This window comes from Rissa tridactyla, chromosome 9, assembly GCF_028500815.1.
Source record: "Rissa tridactyla isolate bRisTri1 chromosome 9, bRisTri1.patW.cur.20221130, whole genome shotgun sequence".
Lineage (NCBI taxonomy): Eukaryota > Metazoa > Chordata > Aves > Charadriiformes > Laridae > Rissa > Rissa tridactyla.
This window is the reverse complement of record NC_071474.1, coordinates 43,973,062-43,992,216: the sequence shown is the minus strand read 5'-3', so window position 1 is coordinate 43,992,216 and position 19,155 is coordinate 43,973,062. Positions and strand designations below refer to the sequence as shown.

General features: G+C 50.5%; 3 protein-coding genes across 9 annotated transcripts; 2 read left to right on the top strand and 1 right to left on the bottom strand.

The window, feature by feature from the left end:
• The first annotated feature begins 335 nt into the window (after positions 1–335).
• CMC4 (C-X9-C motif containing 4) lies at positions 336–10,983 on the top strand. Of its 3 annotated transcripts, XM_054215607.1 has the most exons (4): positions 336–389; positions 765–821; positions 5,997–6,064; positions 9,470–10,983. In XM_054215607.1, exons 3-4 carry the CDS (start codon positions 6,007–6,009, stop codon positions 9,637–9,639), a joined length of 228 nt encoding a protein of 75 aa, XP_054071582.1. In that variant the 5' UTR covers positions 336–389; positions 765–821; positions 5,997–6,006; the 3' UTR covers positions 9,640–10,983. The 3 variants fall into 3 exon arrangements, with proteins under 3 accessions (XP_054071582.1, XP_054071583.1, XP_054071581.1); XM_054215608.1 differs by lacking the exon at positions 336–389 and having other exon boundaries at positions 818–942; XM_054215606.1 differs by lacking the exons at positions 336–389; positions 765–821 and adding an exon at positions 4,873–5,012.
• MTCP1 (mature T cell proliferation 1) lies at positions 375–6,055 on the top strand. Of its 5 annotated transcripts, XM_054215604.1 has the most exons (6): positions 375–389; positions 765–821; positions 3,330–4,270; positions 4,372–4,542; positions 4,697–4,748; positions 4,830–4,966. In XM_054215604.1, exons 3-5 carry the CDS (start codon positions 4,163–4,165, stop codon positions 4,742–4,744), a joined length of 327 nt encoding a protein of 108 aa, XP_054071579.1. In that variant the 5' UTR covers positions 375–389; positions 765–821; positions 3,330–4,162; the 3' UTR covers positions 4,745–4,748; positions 4,830–4,966. The 5 variants fall into 5 exon arrangements, with proteins under 5 accessions (XP_054071579.1, XP_054071580.1, XP_054071576.1 ...); XM_054215605.1 differs by lacking the exons at positions 375–389; positions 4,830–4,966 and adding an exon at positions 5,997–6,055 and having other exon boundaries at positions 3,285–4,270; XM_054215601.1 differs by lacking the exon at positions 375–389 and having other exon boundaries at positions 3,285–4,270.
• Positions 10,984–11,705: 722 nt separating the features above from the next.
• FUNDC2 (FUN14 domain containing 2) lies at positions 11,706–18,879 on the bottom strand. Its single transcript, XM_054215599.1, has 5 exons — positions 18,779–18,879; positions 18,125–18,275; positions 16,615–16,690; positions 15,296–15,430; positions 11,706–14,650 (listed from the first exon to the last, which is right to left on the bottom strand). Exons 1-5 carry the CDS (start codon positions 18,795–18,797, stop codon positions 14,573–14,575), a joined length of 459 nt encoding a protein of 152 aa, XP_054071574.1. The 5' UTR covers positions 18,798–18,879; the 3' UTR covers positions 11,706–14,572.
• Between the last annotated feature and the right edge of the window lie 276 nt (positions 18,880–19,155).

The following is a 19,155-nucleotide window of genomic DNA, read 5'->3' as shown; positions in this document are numbered from 1 at the left end:
CAAGCCCCACTTTCCCCGCCCCCCTCGGCAGCAGGACCAATCCCAGCGGCCCTCCCTGGCCCCTTCAGCCAATCGGCGCGGCCAAGGTGGCGCCTGGTTTCCGGCGAGGCGAGCGGTGCCGCCGGGCGGAAGCGCCCGTGTCGCCCACGCGAGCGGCAGCCCCGGGGTTCCGCCGGGGCGGGACGGGGCGGTGCGGGCGGCGGAACGGAGGGGGGACGGGCGGTGCGGGGCGGCCCGACCCGGCTCGGGGCGGGGCTCCGCTGCGGGCCCGGCCATTGGGGCCTGCGAGCAGCCTGGAGCGGGGGGAGGCGGCGGGGTCAGAGGGGAGGGCGGGGGAAGGCTTTGCTCGGTGCACACGGCGGTGGCTGTCACCTGGCGCGGGGCTGCAGGTAGGTCACGGGCGGGCGGCCCCAGGGGCCCGGCCCGGCGCCTCCCGCTCCGCCTGGCGCCGTCTCACGCCGAGGGGCGGCCGCCGAGCCCCGCAGGCCCGGCCCGGGTGGGAGGCGGTTGCTATGGAGACGTTCTGCGCCCTCTTCCCGCCGCGGCGGCCGGGCCCTCCCCGCCTCCTCCCCGCACCGGTCCCGCACCCCCTCCCCATCCTGCCCCCCCCCGCTTCCCCCGGCCGCACCACCTCCCCGCAACCCCTCCTCGGCCGGCCTTTCACCGGGCCCGGCTCCCGCAGCCCTTTCCTCGGCCTCCCCGCGCTTCTCCGGGGCTCCCCCACACTTTGTCCATCTCATTTTTTTGTCTTCCTGTTTCTTTAGATCCTACCAAAGCTAGACCTTCCCTCCCCGAACTGCTGGACAGCCCCCGGCTGGTCGGTGAGCATCTGCTACCCCTCAGTAGGTCGGGCAGAGCGGAGAGCGGAGTCACGGAGGTGTTTGCTCGGGGCGAGCGCTCCAGGCAGAGTAGAGTCCAAACCCCCCGAGAAGAAGCTTTAGAGTGAGTCAACATGCTCTTACATCAGCAGACAGCTCGTCTGATCCCTGACTTGTTGCAAGACGCGGGCTGGGTTTTCCAGCAAAGCTCAGCTGCCTTTTAGCTCCCCGAAGGCTGCGCGCACAGAGGTTGTGCAGGCAGCTGCACGCTCTCCAGCAGAAGGCCTAGCTGGCCAGCCTTGGTCCAGAAGCTGTGTTAGCACAGCACTGTGCCCTGTTCACTGAGCCACAACATCGTTTTGTTTTTTGGTTTTATTTTCCTTGGCTCCTAAATGACAGCTGAACTATGGTAACAATCCGACCCAGTCCCCTTTTAAAATAGAAGGTAATAAAGGGTGGAGTTTGTTCAGCATGCTGAACTCCAGCTCTGGGGATGGTCCGAGCAGCAGCTGGAGCAATTTCTTTCACTGTTTTCGTAAATATTTTAATGTACCCAATTTAAAAGCAAATAAATTGTCTTCACCACAAGATGCGGTCCTCCTCCTGGCCATTTTCACGTTTATTCACGTATTGTATGGCTCAGAAATCCACCCAGGTCCCAGAACAGCATTAAATTTCTAAGGCCCAATACTGAGATGGACAGAAAATCTGCAAGTCTTTTTCCTGTCTGTGGGGATTGGGCTTTAAATCTCCCCAAATCAATACCTTAAGCAGCTCAGACCTCTGCAATTATGTTGATGGAAACATTAAAATCTGCGTCAAAGGGTGACGCTGCAATCCTGCAAATTCAAGCTGATTGGTTTTTTGGATGGGGTGGTTTTTTTAATAGATTATAAAGTGAGAAATATAAGAAACAGGTTTTACAGCTTGTTTTAAATATAAGTAAGCTTACTTCTCCTTTCACCCGTGTCTTCCTTCAGGCTTTTTTATTGCTTTCTGATAAAATCTGCAAAAATAGGAATTGTATATGTTTTTCCCTTCTTATAGTTTCAGGTGCAAATGTCTAAGCGCATGCTTTTTCAAATCTCCTGTTTCTTTTGTATGTTTGAGTACTAAAGACAGACCTGTCTAACTTCAAACCCAATTGACGGTTTTGCCTGACCTCAAGATTTTATTTGTGGCACTAACTGGGCACCTTCATAACAGTCTTAGAGGCTGTTGAAAAGAGAGGCCAGACTGGGCCTTTGAACTTTGGCAACTGAACTCGGAGCTATGGAGTTCAGAGGAAGTTTGGGACAAATTAGTGGGGCAAAGGGTGAAAACACGTTAACCGCTGCCCATTCTGCACAGTGTCCTCTGCATGAGACCTTGTTCTGTCGGTCCTGTACCTATCATTACTACCATGTTCATACACAATAAACACAAACATACATGTTGTGCTTTAGTCCTCCTACCTGTAGTTCAGCAAGACTGAACCGGGTTAGTATTTGGATAGGAGACCTTCCAGGAGAGTTTACTGTAGGAAGCAGTATTTACTTACCGAGTAATATTTTTCTAATAGTGAAGTCAGTCTTGAGTCTTCTGGGTCTGGGGATGCTGAGCTGTAGAAATTCCAGCTTTCAATGGGGTATAAAAGCAAGTTCTTGAGCATTTTTGGTCATGGTGGAGCTTTTGGCAGTTTACCGCAGAGTAGGAGAGTATCCTGGCCAAATTCCAACCTGGGTGATTACATTCAGCTGACTGAAAATGAGCAGTGGCGACTGCTGCATTTCACTGTTGGGCAAAGCGATTTCCACACGTGGGCTTAAATTTTTAAAGTGACTTAAGGTAAAGCAGAATGAAAAGGACTTACGGAAATGTCCCTCGTAGTTTATTCTTGAAGGCCTTGCGAGGCTTGTCAGTCTGCTTTCACATTCCTCTAAATGCCAGTGATCCGGCTGCTGGGGCATTGCTTGGAATGGCTGTACCACATCACAGGATGGTCTTCAGAACAGTGGTGCTTTTTATAATGCACATACACATTCCCACACATCAAGCAAGGAAACAAACAGAATGGGAGAAAAAGAAAAAAAATAAAAGAACATTCAAAGTTTTCTTTGTAAGAAATCAAAATGCTGTGACAGTGCTGTTCAGGCTGATCCGTGGTTGGTGTTTTGTTTTCAAAAAGGCTAAGTGATCCTTTGATTCAAAAAGGTAGAGAAGCGCTGATGTAAGATATAGAAGGCAACATGGAAGTGTGTTTCCTGTTATATATGTACCCCAATGTGTAACAATTTTTTTCTCTCCCTGACTTTCCCTACTTTATTTTGTACCCAGATTTTCTTGCTGCTGTCTGAAATATGCCTTATAACTTTACAAGTTTTCAGAAGACCACTGTGTTTTGCTGCGATAGGAATATTGCATCTGCTTCATAGCAGGAGGATGTTATATGTATTACAGCTTAATTCTGTTCTACTTTAAACCTAGATAAAGAATGAAGACTGTCTGTACCATTTTGATTACCTCTTCTAGGGTTCAAAGAGAGAATCATTTCCCCTGACCTTCATTTGCTAATGGCTCAGCTTGCTCTAACTGGTATACAGATAAACTTGCTGTTAAACAAAAATTCTGGTAGGAAGAATCACCTCAATGTCCAAAATTCCTTTGCCCCTGCTGGTATCGGTGGCTCTCTGTAACCATCTAAAAGCTGAACTACGCAAGGTCACAAGAGCTATTCACGAGAAGCTTGTGTATGAATGGACAATGCTGCCGTCCCCTTGAGAGACGAGACGAAGGACCCTTCACAATGACAGCTCCGCAAGTTCCAAATATGAGAGTCGCGCATACGGAGTTTCATGCTTTGTCTCCAGACTGATCTTCGTTCTTGTTAAGCTAATTTCACCTCTTGTCACAAGTTTTGCTTTTGGGATTTAGACCATCCTTAGCCACGGAACTCCTCTGTAAACCACTTTTTTCTTTTTCTTCCCCCCCCTTCCTATTTTACACAAAGACTGTTAGTAGGACTGTTAGCAGAATAAGCAAAGCCAATATTCACAGGGTTTAACTTTGTACCAATAGCACCTTTTGCCCCAGAATGCCTTACAAACGCCATACAGCACGCATGTCCCAGCGTACAACTTGTCATGAAATTTCCCTTCACTTAGACACCACCTTAGTTCCCCGAGCTGACTTGTAGGGACGTTTCAGCACATAGCATCTCATACGATAAGTCAGACGCCACCCAGAGGTGCCTTTCAGGTCTGAGAGCTTTCTCCGTGAATGTATTCAGAGCTAAAGAGACCATGCGTGCGTCCTGCGGGTTGATGCCGACCACCTAACGGGAGCATCCTGAAGTGACTGGGGGAATGGCAGAAGGAGGGCATGCTGGCGCTCCTCCTGTCCGGCTCTGGGTGCGACGCGTAGGTGTTTACTGCGATGAGCACCGCAAAACGTGGCTCGTGGCTGCGGAAGAGGCAAGTGTCCTTTGAGCTTCCCAGTGATTGTAGCTTTGCTATTGCAGGTGCCTCTACTGCATTGCCGGTAACTGCCTGCTCTTTTTGTTACTCTCCCCCAGGAGGAAGGTATGCTGAGGGCTCGGATCCAAAGAGTTCAGGTTCCCCTGGGTGAGGCGCTGCGACCCAGCCAGCTCCCCCCATCCCGGCTGCCTCATATGTGGCAGCTGTCCCAGGGTGAGCAGTACAGGGATAGTAACTCTCGCGTTTGGGAGATAGAGCACCATCTCATGGTAAGGATGGTGGCAACAATAGACCATAGTCATGCCTGTTTGTGAAGTCATTTGAGATCCTTGAGGGACGGCAAAGGGCTGTTATTTTGTTGAAGTCCATTAGCTCAGCCACAGTTAACTGTAGACGTATTGAACTTTTCCTTGTCGCTTACAGCTTGGTGGTGTTGAAGAACTGCTGCTTAAACTCGTGCCTGGTGATTAATCTGGTATGTGTAGACATTACCCCTGCTTTGTACTGTGCTCTGTTTATTCCCAGTCATTCTTTAATATGACTTTTTGTCTTTCAGGAGCAGTGGCTCTAGGAAGATGTCGTTGTATATTTTGTACAATAAATGATTCTCTCTCCACTGAAATGCAGCCACCTCTGAGGTGGAAGCAGTTAAACAACACACAGCAACATCACACAAGAGTTTAGGACAGGCAGTGAAGAGGAGTATTGTGTCCAAGTGAAACGTCAGGGGGAGTTCTAGGTAGGCAGAATGTAATTGCCCCAAGTGGAGTTTGGCCAGGATGCTGGAAATAATGCCCTAGCGATGTTGAAAAGTGCTGTGGGCTTGTGAATTGTGAGAAATTTGAAAAGCGGCACCTCCCTAGCTGTGGGCAGGGCCAGGAGCTGAACTGTGGCTCAGAGGGAGCTGAAGTCCCACCACCGCTTTCGGTAGCAGCGGTGCTTTCCTGTAGAGGTCTCCCATCCAACTACTTACACCACCAGTTACTGCTTGTCTTTTGATCTCTCACGGAAGAGCACAGTTACGGGTGTCACAGCTGCAGAAAGTCAAATTGAGTGTCTGAAATCTCGCTTTCTAGGGATTTGAACAAGATGGAGCTGTCCTCCAGGCTGCTTTTTGGGTTGGTTTTTTTTTTTTTGGAGGAGGGCGGAATTTCTAAAAGACTTTCTCCTGGAACAAAGGAAAAAAAAAAAAAAAAGCCCTCCTTGTTGTCTTTTTGGGCCATACACAACTAAGTTGTTTTGTTTGGTTGTTTTTTTAAATGCCTCCTCCGGCTGCAGTTATGTGACTAACACCAAATCCTTGGTTGTGTAGAGGTCGCAGGGAGGGCTTTTGCGCAAATACATGCTTTAGTGTAAGGTCTAGAGTTAAAGGTTAAAAATTAGTCAGCCATGTTAATGTGGATCTTTGCTGGAATCTTTGTGCATCCAAGTGGAAAAGGACATGTTTTGACCAGAGAAAAAGGCCTTCAAGCCAAGCAACATAAAACTTCCTGTACTCATTGTCCACATTATCATCCTTTAGCCAGACGCAGAGAGTTCGTGTGTACGTTGGCAGGCGTCTGCGAGCAGCGGTAGATGTTTTCTGAACTACCTGGGACAGAGAGGGACATTGGGAGCTCTTTAAAGCCTTGGCTTTAGGACAGTGTCTTGCCCCCCACCCCCTCACCCCCCCACCTCCTGAAAAGCACATTGTTTCTACAGTAACATTTTCCTATCATTTTAGTTCTCTGAACATGTCCCAGAAGGATCCCTGCCAGAAACAAGCCTGTGCAATACAGAAATGCTTGCAAGGTACCAAGTGTCATTTTGTCTTTTTGGTGTCTTGGTTTTTGGTGGAACTTAATTCTTTTATCTTAACCCTGTTCTCTTTTCACCTCGAAAAGGAGGAAAGCAAGCACATTAGCATCACCTGGGTGCAAAGCAAACTAAATTATAATGTCTGATTTTAACAGAATTGCCTTGTGCTTGATTTTAAATAACGAGACACCATTAGTACAAAACAGAGCGTTTGTAACAGTAACGTTGTGCTTATTTCAGAGTGTTCCCCGTGCTGGGAGTGAGATCGCATGTGTTGTCTTGGGACTCGGCTGTAGGCGGAGAGAGCTAGACATTATAATAAGCTCCCTCACAGAGCGGGTAGTGGGTGGATTGTATGAGAAGACTGCAGAGCTTCTAGCTCCAGGGGTATTTTAAGAGCAGGTCAGACAGATGTCTGTCAGGAATGGGATAGGTAGATGGGATCTGGCCTCAACGTGTGAGATGCTCTCCCTCTGGAGACCTGTAACAGCTCTTTCCTATTAGCTTAGCTAAATATTCGTAGGGGCGAGGGAGATTATGTGATAACGCGTTTTGGGAGCCTGAGTTGAGGAGAGCAGGCTTGTTACTTGCAGAGGACAATATTTTTAAAAAATTTTGATTGCTTCTTGGAAAAGGATTTGCCTTATGGACTAGATAAAAGAAAACATTCCTCTGTGCCAAGGCAGCTCAGCCACACGGGAAAGAGTTCTTCCTAACTCACCTGGTGGAGCCCTTAGCCAGCACGCTCCGAGCTTCTCCAGAGGATAACTCATGGTGGTAGCCCAGGGATGACGAGGCAGGTGGCTAGCAATGCCACAGCTAAAATCAGCCAGGCCAGGTCCACAGCAACTCATTTCTGCCTTTGATTTGTTTGCAGGGCACAAGCAGGTTAGCTAAAATATAGCAGGGAGGGCGGAGGGGGTTGTGCTGGGGAAGCGGAGGGTTGGCTTTGCAGCCTGCAGCAATCTCTGCAGGTAACACACAGGCCCTCGTGTCTGGGGAGGAGCGTGGGAGGAAAAGCATCTGGAGGAAAAATAGGGAAAAGCAATAGTCGGTTATTGGTAGATGTCTGTCTTTCCCAGGATTGTTTTTTGGAAGCTGTGTTCAGCTCAAAGCGGGGGCTCAAACAACCCCCTCTATGTGACCCCAACATTTGTCTGGATACTGGCGCTGTCTTCATGGTTTGGAGCATTCTCCCATGAAGGGCTGCCTCCTCTCAAAGTAACTGCACTTAAAAGCAAATGTTTGACCCTGGTTTGGTCCCATCTGTGACAATGTTCTTTTTATAACATTCATGGCGGTTATTCCAAGTGTTTTACCTGTGTAGGTTTGTGTGTGGATTTGATCTGAATGGTTAAGTGTTAGCAAAGAAGCTCTTTGCTACGTGCAGACTCCTCTGTCCACCGCTTCTCTAGCTATGGTTTTGGAGTGCTGTTGTTGTCCACGTATTGTCCTGCTGTGGAGTTGTCGGAGTTGCACAGATGAAGCAGCTGAGTTGACAGACAGCAAAACAATGTTTTCCTGTAAGAATTAATGTGCTAGAGGGTGTATACAGAGCCTTAACTGACAAATACGCAGAGAGCGTGTACACAGTGCAGAGGAGAGAGGGCAGGAGGGACCTTTGGGAGATGCCGGCTTTGCAGAGGCTGGTTTTGGAGTGGGTCGTTGTTCCAAAAGACCTTGCCTGCTTCCTCTGTGAGACTGAACGCCCCCTGTAAATCCCTTTTGTGTTTTGCTATCCATTGTCTGACTAACTGTTAGGCTTTTCAGGAATGCATCCCTGACAGATAGCAAGGTGTGCCTATATATATAGCTGTAGTTTTAGAAACAAACCTGCACAGGTAGAGGAACAGTTAGGAGAGCCCTGGAGCCCTCATCATCGGCAGGTCATGGCAGAGTGGTTATCTGTCTTCTCCAAGGGCCTGCCATGCCTCCTTGGCTCCCAGCTTGCACAAAGCAGTAACATAGAATCATAGAATGGTTCGGATTGGAAGGGACCTTAAAGATCATATAGTTCTAACCCCCCCGCCATGGGCATCATCACCATAACCTTTTTCTGTGCTTGTGTTAGAGGTCACTCACCAAACCAGTTAGGGAACTCGTAGCCCAGCGATCAGAGTGGGCTGGCTTGCTCATTAACTGGAGGGCATTCACTGCTGCTTTCTGGGCTCTCCAGTGGGTGCTGTGCTTGTCTCACATGGGGTTGCTGTTGCTTCTTTTAGTCTTTTAAAAATCAGGGGTGGGTGCAGCTGTGTAGTGGTTGCGTAGCTCATCCAAGGCAGAGCGAGGAGCTCTGCACGCCCTGTGCTTCTCTGCAGACAGGCAGGTAGTTATTAATTCAGGCCACAGACTCAGTCTGCTCACGTACCCGCAGGGCTTCTCTCCGAGAGCCTGGTGGCCAGCCCGGCAAAGCGCTGTGGGCTTTGCCACCTCAGCGACGGCGGCAGCCAGCAAAGCGCTAGGGCAGAAAGGCTGCTGGACAAATCACCCGTGTCCCGCAGTGCCTGAACCTGCCCGTGCAGAGAAATCTCTCTGAGCCTGAAACAAAGGCAATATGGAGAAAGTACAGAGGTGGGCGTAGCTGTGCCGTGCACAAAGACGTGAGCCTGGTTATCCCAGGTCAGACGAGGAGCTTGTTTAGCCCCGTGTCCCAGCTCCAGCAGTGTCCAAGAGGAAAAGCCTAGGAAGGAAAGTAAGAGGAGGTGACGTAAGTTACGTAGCTAAGGGACCTCCTGAGCTAGAGGCGAGACCTTTGCGTGGAAGATGGTTGTGTCACTGGCTCTGTGCAGTTGGATTCAGCTGCTGGCATCGGGCTGAGCGTTCCTGCTAGCGTGCTGCCTGCTTTGGTCACGCTGCAAAGCTGCAGCCTGCCCACAACAGGCCACTGGCAGGAGGTTGGTGGTCACGGTCTTCACCCCTTCCTTTTACAAGCCCTGCACTGCTGAAGGGCGCACATGGCCCTGCTTACACCAAGTCCTCTTTGGATGCTCTTATATTTACACTCAGCTGTGAACATCATAGTGTTCATAGACATATATTCAGCTGGGTTGAAGACTATGGATGACAAGATCCAGCTTAAAAGCAGCCAAGCTAAAAAGTAAGGACTGAAGGGCAGCAGTAAGGGAAACCTCATTCTTACGGTAGTGAGATGTAATAGCTACACAGCTGGGGGACTGAAGATGCTCCCATCCACAACAGCAAGGCTGCCTTTGCATGGCTTTAGATAGCTGAAACTAAAGATTGCTGTAGAGCAGAGAAAGTGATTAAACGCTTGTAAGCAGCTCTTGCTTTTCAGGGAAAGACGCTGCCCAGCAGCTGTAGGGCTGGGCTAGATGTGTCCCCTCTGGGGACAAAACCTGCTCCCCTCTGCAGACTTAGTGTCTCCTTCTTATTTTCCAGCGAACAACTACGTGGAGTCTAAGTGTGAGACCGTGCTTCAGGAAATGCGGAAGTGCTGCGCCCGGTACCCCAAGGGCAGATCCATCTGTTGTTCAGGGTTTGAGAAAGAAGAAAGGGAGAGAGAAAAGTTTAAGGCGACTTCAGAAGGAATTCCCCCATCACCTCAGTAACACAATGCAGCTCCAGCAGGTACCGGAGCACGGACTCACCTGCAGAGCTCGTGTGTGTTTTTTCAAGCCTTCTTTAGACTTTCAGGAAAGCCAGATCGCTCCTAGAACACACCATCCGGCACACCAAAAAGTATAACGCAGTACCAACAGATGGCCTGGTTAACAGACTTTATTTTCTGTACCAAAACATCATCTACGTTGTCTTTGCATTGCACCTGTATCTGTGAAAAGTCAACTTGATGTTTTTAGAATGCTTACCTTACTCTAATCCATCCTTGCTCTTAAAATGGAGAACTGGAACCGGGTTATTCTGGCCTATGGAGCGGGAGGTACAGGAAATGAGCTCAGAAGAGTGAGTGAGTTTAAGCGTGATACATGAAACAAGCCCATTTTGACACAGCGAAGGTATTGCTGCCATCATGCAGTAATTCCAGACAACATTTGCCTGTCCAGTGGTTCAAGCTCAAGAACGGGAATCAGGTCTGGGGATTGTTCCTAGGTCTTGCATAGATCACGAGTGGCTACAAGTCACTTTGCCTAAGTGCCTCACTTTCCCACTGGACAGACTTTTGGTTACTTTATATTTGAATTGCCTACACGCTGCTATTTGCATGACAGAGACGTTACAGGAACATTATTTCAGGGATTGCTACAGGAATAGGATTTATTTTTTAAAAAAAAAAAAAAAAGCAATATTCATTTGAAAGATCTGACTGTTGATATAAAATTTATAAATTTATGTATAATTGAACACCTTTAAAGCAATATGTTAACGAACCCAGCGTAGTTGAACCGCTGGTACCCAGAGGCCTGTCACAAAGCCCTGGGCTAGATCCAAGAACTGATTTAGGTGCTGCTTACTGAACAAGCAGTTGTAGGCACTTGCTTTCAGCAAAGCATTTCAGACTCACTCACAACCGGCTGTGTCTGGACCCCAGGGAGAGATGGCTTTTTCAGAAGTTCTCACCCGTGCAGCAGAAAATTTCCTGTGACCTGTAGGAAGAGCTCAGCAGACAGGTTCCTGCATCACCCTTCAGAGCTGCCTAAGTCTCTCCATCCCCTGTAGCAGGAGTCCAGGCACCTCAGTGGGTGCCAAGGCCATTGCAGAGCCTTGGCACCTAAATACCAGACTTCAAACCCACTAGCCCCTAACTCTGTCGTTAGATCTAGCCGTTAAGGACTTCTGTGCTGTGATCAAGTACAACTTACTTACGAAATACAGCTTCTATAAACAGACCACTGTAGTCTAGGCACAATAGTTGAGTGTATTGAAGCCTAGAAAAGCAAACCATCTGTATTCACCGCTCTGAAATACCATGATACAAAATAAATGACTGGAACAAACTGTAGTCTCAGTTTGGTTGTTTATTGAGAATGCAACAGAGCTGCAAGTGCAGCAGCCTGGCTGCCGTTCACGGTCCAGAGCTATATGTGATATCATGATGTTTAAATAGAAGCTGCTTGATATTTTTAGAAGCGGGGCTCAAGAAGAGAATAACTCAGGGCTAGCCTTTCCCTCCCACCCCCCTGAAAAAGACCTTAAGACAAAATAGGGGGTTTAGTATTCCTGAAAAGTAGGGGAAACCGATGACAATGCTGTAAAGCAGCTCAAACGCTTGACAAATAGCTTGTTTTTCCTTTTTGCTCTATCTGAGCAGGAGCAGTGGAAAATCACTAGTAGATGATAAAAAAAAAATTTTTTTTTAGTAAAGTAGAAGTATTTAGAAGTATTTAGGCTTCGGTTACGTCTATTAAAAAGCCTCGTCTCCATGCCTGTTTCTCGAGCGGAGCAAACTTGCTCAGCAGGGAGGCTCCAAAGCCAAGCTGGCAGCACAATCACCGCCTGCCCCAGAAGCATCCCACCTTTTGGGAACGTGGGTGATGGGTGCCAGGATCATCAAGGAGAGGGACTGATTAGGGCAGCCCATAGTTACCTGCGGAGAAGAGGGAAGGCTGCTGGCCTCCTGCTACCGGACTGGCTGTCACCGCTGCCCTGAGTCAAACGCAACACGCAAGACAAAACCACGCTGGTTCCCGAGAAGTCAAGAGACCTCACACATAGAAGCTATTAGAGCAAAACCGTTTAATAAAATATCACTTCAACAAGCATTTACATACAATATATAAAAACACTTTAAAAGCCTAGTGTGTTTTACACCTTCTCATACTGGAACAGACGCCAGAAGTTGTTGAAACAAGACCAAAAAGAGCAGGGGCGGGTGGGGGCGTGGGGAAACACCTCATCTTGGCACCTGCAACAATGAAAATGCATCCCAACAGAGGCCGAGTCAGCATCAAAGCTTCCAGTGTGAGCCCACAGCATCAGTGCCAGCCACGAGCCCGACACTGGCACAGCAGAAAGATTTGCCAGATCCCGCTGTCCTTGTCTGTTCCCTGCCTGCATTCCCATCAAACTCAACATGAATTTGTCACTTGTTTCCCCTTCCAGCAGCAACTGAGGCGTTTTAGCTCCCTCTCTGGGCCATTTCTCTCCATAGCAGCAAGTCGGGACCCTGTGGAGCAGAACCCAGTACACCCTTCCCTGGGGCTGGGCAGAAACTGTGACTTATTTGAGCCTGAAAAAACATCCCTACGGTCTGTTAATGATTTACTTTGACCTTCATCGCTGGAGAAAGCTTTGTGGAGATTAGTGCACCTCGGAAGAAGTTGTGTTACACAGCACACCAGGCAGAGGGGGAGAAACGCTGTTTTCCTACAGGAGGAAGAGACACCCTGCAACACAAATCTATCAATTCATGCACGCTCAGCCCTGCAGGGCTCCTACAAACAAAAAAAAATATCCAAACCACCACCATCATCTGTCATTCCACTCCCAAACACCAATTTACTGAAGATGTATTTGCTGCTTCACATCACTCCTTCTGTCCTGGATGGCTTTTAGGAAGACCATCATTAAAAGGAAGGGAGCCCAGCTGCTCCTCATTCTCCTTGGCCAGGTAGGGCAGGACAGGAGCGAAGAGACCGACTTCTGTTTCCTGATTACCTGCAGCTTCTTTTCAGATCCTGAAGGTGAGAAAACCTCAGCTAAACCAACGTGTTGCTACACTGACAATCAACAGAGATGAAGCAAAATTGACAACTGGAAGTGCTCATCCCAAAACCTCTGGTGGAAGAACCCACTGTTCCAGCTCTTCCGGCAGCTCTCGGGGGAAGATCCCCGTTTCTAGCCATGCTGAGAGCAGCAGAGATGATCAGAAAGGTGTTACACAGCACCAGAGATGGGGTGCAGCCGCAGAGACAGGTGCTGTGTCCCAATCACCCGTGCGCATCATCATTCCCTAGCATGTTTCCCACTGCAAGATGAGAAAACATAAAAAAAAACATTCTTGGCAAGAACTCCTACATGTCCCTGCTGGAGGATATCACCCAGCTGTCATGCAAGTCCCTGGACACTGGAAAGTGGTAATGCCAGCCCAGCACAGCCAATGGAGAACACCTCTGAGGGATTTTGGGGTTTTTTTTTGGTAATTTTCTCTTCTAGGTTAGAGTTCTGCTCTGCAGAGGGGGACACACACCCAGCTGCACTGGGACAGACTGTCCAAAAAGAGCTGAGCTCTGCATCTGAGCTGCCTCATCACCTGCAGGAGAACGGTTGCAAATGATGGGATTAAGCAAGGAGCTTTTTTTGTGGAAATGACAAATGCAAAGAAGGAAAGAAAATAACCAAGGTAGAAAGTATGGAAATGAGCCACTCCCACAAGAGCACAACCTGTTTTTCCCAACAGTTTTGTCATTTCAGTTGCTTGCAGAGACCAAGGGGATGGAGTTTGTGCTCTGCAGAGGCAGGTGAAGGACTGCACTCCAGATTTCACATCCTCCCCTGCCACCACTCCAGAACAGCTGGCAAACAGGGACCCTGGACCAGTACAATGTACCCTAAACAGGGATGCACTTCCTGTCTCACACGGCTACAGCTCTAAGAGCATCACCAATGCCAAAGTGCCCAGAGAAGGTCACGGCAGACACCAGTGAGAGGCCCAAGGTGATTTACAGTAAGCAGCACAGCTGAAACGCAGATCCCCTGTGCCAGCTAGCCTGACACAGACAGGTCAAGCACGCTGGAAGCTGGAAGCCTGCCCACCACAAGAGAGCACCTCAGCACATTTCAAAGGCTGAGCAGTCAGCTAGCAAGCGAGGAAGGCGCTCTACAGTGCAGGAAGCTTGGTGACTTTCAGAACACATGATGAGGAAAGGGCCTGTAGAGTCACCCACGGTGCTCAGTTTCCATCAGCAGTGCCAGTGCTGCGATTCCAGTAAGGGGTATAAATAACGGCAGAGGAGAAGCCAAACGGCCATCTACGTGCAGTGCAACGGGAGGGGGAGGGCAGGAGAACCCCCAAGCATCACACATAGCATGAACTTGCTCCTTATCCACCTGCCCTGGACACAGCCCAGGCTGTCCCCTGACACTTCTGCATCCCACCCCCCACCAGGACACCCAAGCACATTTTGGACTGCACACACCATCTCTGTACAGAGGGAAGCACAGGCTTTCCAGGTATCGGGGCAGAAAAAGTGCAAGCTAAATAGCGGTGAACAGCTGACAGCTGTTGTACACGTGTACTGTACAAATGTACATGTAACAGCCTGAGCACCTGGGAAGACGCGCATTTAAGAGATTTCTCTGCCACTACATGTTTATGAGGCTGCAACTCATCAGAAAATTTGGGACTGGGCATATTTGGTGGGAAAAGGAATCACTGGGAGTCATAAGCTTTCAGATCAATCCCAGCACCCTAACAGCCCAGACCGGGGAAAACTTTGGAAATCAGAAACAGTGTTGTAAGAAATAAGGACTGGAACCTGTGAGCAGAAGGGACTGAGCCCGTCGGCAACTTCCTTTGACTTCTAAGTGAGAGAAAACAGCAGTAGAGGAGGGCAGGGGAGACTAGGCATGAACAGAGTGCAGTTTCTAGGATGCCATTCCGAGCAGGAATCCTCCAGCAAACCCTCCAGTCAGGATAACATTCTTCTTCAAAAATATGATCACCTAAGCAGGGGAGAGAAGAGCCAACAGTGTTCAGCAGCAGATCACCCACCAACCCTCCCCATAAGAAGACATCCCTCAGCCTGTTCTCCGAGGTGAGTGATGCTCAGAGAGAGGCCATTGCTCGGGTCTGAGAAAGTATCCTATCTAATGACCTCCCCTCCCTGATCTCCCTGCTACGTGTACAGCTCCTCAACCGAGGCCAGATGCTCCAAGAGACGCGGTCCAAGCCTACATGCTCCAGGGCTCTCTCACAACCAGCACAGCCACTCTGACAGAAGGGGCTGCTGACCGTGCGTGCCAGACCAGGGTACAGCAGAGTCCAGGGTAACTAGGCTACTCTGCTGACAGACCCACTTAGCTTTTCTTGTCAGACTGAAGAAACGCTTCTCCCCACAACCCCAGCACATTTTCTCCCAACCCCAGGGAATTTGCAGCAACACATGGTGAGATAGTGTCATGCCTAGAAGCCACCCTGGGTGTCTCAAATATGCATAGATAGCTTTGCCACTTCTCCAGTTTTGCTGTCCTGCAAGCATTCCCTCCTTGTGTTTGCACAGTGGAAGATCCGTAAGAGCTCAAGAGTCAATCTTGTTTTCTGACCCCTCCAGCTAAGCACCTGCACACGCCCTGGGAGAGCTGTCTCACCTCATCCACTTTGCTTTTCACTTCTGGAGACATTTTGTTACCGCTGCTGTGAAATTTCAGCTGCTGCTTGGCTTTATTCACATCCCGTTCTACTAGCTTCCAGTCCACTTTGATGTATCCCGTGTGGTTTGCAATCTAGAGTTTTGAGGGGTGGGAGAAAAAGTTGCTGGAGTAAAGTCCTGCGTGACCATGGCTGAACAGACCCCTTTACCCACCCACATTCCCTGACCACAGCCACCTCCCACACACTGGTCCAGTGGGCTGAGAGGATGAGCACACTAGCTTAAAAATTGGACAAAGGACCACCCCTGTAGCTGTATTAACTGTCCTGCAACATCTGTCTTCCATGGTAATCCCCTAACAGCAGGGCACACACTGCAGCTTAGCCTGTTTCAGAGTCTATTCTCTAATGTAAAGCTGGCATCACCTCCCCCTTGCAACTGCCACGTATGTTGTTGGGACTCTGTGCAGCTCTCCTGCTGCTGTGAGTGGACACAGCTATTAATAGCTTGTTCCTCTCTAAATATTTTATCTGGTCAGGATGATTCACCAGTGAAACTCTCCCTGCTCAGAGCAAGCTTTTGGGCTTTCAGCAGAACAAGCAGAACCAGAAGAGCGGGGAGAACGAGTCACACGCAGACAGCGCCTGAGAAGCAAACAAGTAACACTGCCAAGCAAGGCCCGAGAGCTGTTCTGTGTCCTTCAGGGTGCACAAGCTAGATGTCCATATCCGAGCAGCTCCATTCAGTGCCAGGGTTCTTGGAAACCAGGAGAAATGGTTGAGGACAGAGATACGTCTCTGTTTCTCTCCTCTTCCCCAACGCTTTACAGAGAGCCCCATCTGTGCTGGCCCGACTCCTCAGGCAGCCAGGTTGACAGGAAGCATATCACAGACATGGACAAATCCTTCTTGATCCAGGGCTGTTCCTGCAGGAACACCATCTCCACAGGCACAGGACTAAGTACAGTAGCCAGTTCTGACCAGAAAGTCCTGTAGCAGCAGCGCAGTCTGCTGCAGCCGAAGATTGCCTCCTGCTTCACTCAGGTGCCCTTGCAGTAACGGCCCCCACGTGCCTTTGTTAGCAGACCCTAAGTGGATAACACCTTTTGGCAATCCTTAAGTTTACACACACTGACCCTGCTTTGCTGCCACATCTGTGTGCCCTGGGGGACACACGCCCTTGACATCTGAGGCTGTGCAGAGCTCCTGGCAGAGCAGGGAACTGGCCCCACCTGTCCCAACAGGTAACGATCACTAGACAGCCCTTCGTCCCCACCAGCACAGTTCTTGGAAAGCCCGACCCACTGTTCATACACACCTGAAGTAGGAAAAAGCCACCTCCCACCGCCGTCGCTGCCAGCTTCCCAACTTTCTGGAAGATGAATCCAGTACACCTACAAACGAACCAGGATCCAGTCAGGAGAATGAAACACCAAACACACACTCCTCAGCATGCTTCCCACAGGCAAGGCTGCCTTTGGTAGTAATTAGCCAGGACTCAGAGACAGCCTGACAAACGGCAGAAGAAACCCACAACCACAACAACTCTCTCTCTGGTTGCAACCAGAGAGAGAGAGAAAGAAAGGATTTGCGCCCAGCCAGAAGTGATGCTTTACAGCTTTTTACTTCTCACTAACACATTTCAGCCTTTTGCAGTTTTGATTCTTATCTCTTCAACATCAACCTCCCAAAAGAGTAATCGGAAACATGTGATTTCACCGAAATCAACACATGGTTTTAGCTTTTTTTTTTTTTTTTTTAACTGGTATCATCTCTGAAGGGAAATTAGGCAGCACATCTGCTGCTGCTCCATGATAGAGCACGGGGAGCAGATCACAAGGCAAGCTTCTTTGTTGCCCAAACAACTGCTTATTTTTTCTTTTCATGTCTCAGAAAAGAAAAATTCTGAAACAAGCAGACAACAGTGGTCTAAAGCTATACTGGTCCCCAAACTGGGTTACATGTTCTCAACATGAAAGACACTGCTGCAGTCACCACAACTCAAGAAAGCACTACCCCATTGCTCAGTCATGCAGCAAAGGGCTAGTGTAGTGTATCATCCAAAACAGACTTTATTTTGACCACAGCTTCCTTATCAACATTGAAAAACAACACAGCGACCTCCTCTCACCCATTTCTGAATACATACACTTCGTGAAGATACAAGAGAGAGTTGGCCAGCTGATCTTTTTATCAGAAAATGAAGATCTGTCATACACCTTCAAATGGTTACCCCTATGCCAGACAAAGAAGACAGGCACAGCAGGAAGCAAAGCAACGTGATTACACCAAGTTTTCAACTCAAGCAATGCTGCTGTGGGAATGAAGTTGCAAACAGAGCCACAAGCCACCAGCCCCGGCACTTGCTACATGCAACACAAAACCCCAGGAACCATGCTCACAGGTGCAACAAGCCACCTCCACAGGAGGATTTTGTGCAGATGCCTGAAACACATCCGCCTCCCGGGAAGAAGGTATGGCTCATATCTGCCTGTCCTAAACTCAGGGGATTTTAGGGTGCCCACCACCACTTTATGCCAGAAGTTAAAGAGAATTATCTCACCTCAAAAATTAAAGACTGATGCCATTTTCTTCCATAGGAGATAGTGTCAGTTCTCCAGCTCCCCATCACAGGCAACTTTTAAGTCCTCCCGCCGTTCAGCAGAGCGTGCCAGGGCACAGTAGGCTGAGCAAGTTGGACACCTGCCCTCTCTGTGAGGCTGCCAGATGACCACCCTGCACCTGTCAGCATGTTCCCAAAAGCCCGGCTAGTGCCCACAGCCATCCTGCCTGCCATGAGCAGCAACGGCAACCCCAGCACATCTTACCATCCCGTGACCCCTCCGATCAGCAGCTGTGTGGCCACGTTGTATTTCTCGGCGCTCGACCCCGAGCTGGGGGCGAAGACCTTGCGCCACCAGGGCCGGTTCTTGGTGTACTCCGCCAGGTCCAGCACTTTGAACGTGTCCTCCTTCACACCTGCAGGCACACGGAGAGGCTCAGTGCCGGGACTGCTGGCCCACAGCCCCCTGCCCAGGGCCTCCCAAGGGCCATGGGACCCCTGGCTAGTCACAGGGCCCACGCGGCCTGGCACTCCCCACGGGCCTTTGGGAACCCCCAGACCCCACACCGTCCCCCCGAGGGCCTCAGACCCCCGCAGGACCCCTCGGATCCCGTCCCCGGGACCCCTCACCCCCCTCGGTGCTCCCGCAGGTCGTGCCGCTGAGGAAGGGGCGCGGGCTGAGGAGCCCTGTCCCGGGAGCCGCCCCCAGAGCGCCCTGCGACCCTTCGGGCCCTCAGGCGGTGCCAGGCCGCGCTACCGGCCGCCGCGCGTTGCCAATGGAAACGGCGCCGCGCAGGCCACGGGCCCCGCCCTCGGCTGGGGCTGGGGAAGGGGGGCCGAGCTGGGGGAGCCGGGGACCCTGCCGCCAGCGGGGAGAGGAGTGGGAGGGCCCGCCGCCATCCCGCCCGGCCCTGCCCACCTCCGCTCGGCACCGCCATGGCGCCGTTGCTCTCCGCTCGCCGCCGCCGCCGCGGGCACGTGACCGGGCGGCGCAGGCGCGCGGGGCCGCCGCCGGACGTGGGCGCAGGAAGGGGCGGGCGGGCGCGTGGGGGCGATGGCGGCCGCGGGCGAGCGGCGGGGCCGGGGCGGGCGAGCGGCCGGGGCCTGGCCTTTGGCCGTCCCTTAAAACAAACACCCGCTGCCCCCGGCGGATCGGCCCCGCCGGCGGCTCAGCCTCACGCAGCCGCTCGGTCGCCTGCCCCCTCCCGTGGGGCGGGGGGAGAACGGGGAGGGTAAAAGGGAGAAAACGGGTGGGTTGCGGTAAAAACACTTTAATAAGTAAGGAGAAAGCTGTGC

Excerpts from the sequence above, each read along its gene's own strand:
- MTCP1 (XM_054215605.1), top strand. The coding sequence starts at position 4,163 with ATGGCAGAAGGAGGGCATGCTGGCGCTCCTCCTGTCCGGCTCTGGGTG. Across the intron at positions 4,271-4,371 it reads GGCTCGTGGCTGCGGAAGAG|GAGGAAGGTATGCTGAGGGC; the intron begins GCAAGTGTCCTT and ends ACTCTCCCCCAG. Across the intron at positions 4,543-4,696 it reads AGATAGAGCACCATCTCATG|CTTGGTGGTGTTGAAGAACT; the intron begins GTAAGGATGGTG and ends TGTCGCTTACAG.
- CMC4 (XM_054215607.1), top strand. The coding sequence starts at position 6,007 with ATGTCCCAGAAGGATCCCTGCCAGAAACAAGCCTGTGCAATACAGAAA. Across the intron at positions 6,065-9,469 it reads AATACAGAAATGCTTGCAAG|CGAACAACTACGTGGAGTCT; the intron begins GTACCAAGTGTC and ends CTTATTTTCCAG.
- FUNDC2 (XM_054215599.1), bottom strand. Across the intron at positions 16,691-18,124 it reads ATCGGAGGGGTCACGGGATG|GTGTACTGGATTCATCTTCC; the intron begins GTAAGATGTGCT and ends GTTCGTTTGTAG. Across the intron at positions 14,651-15,295 it reads TGAAAAGCAAAGTGGATGAG|GTGATCATATTTTTGAAGAA; the intron begins GTGAGACAGCTC and ends TCCCCTGCTTAG.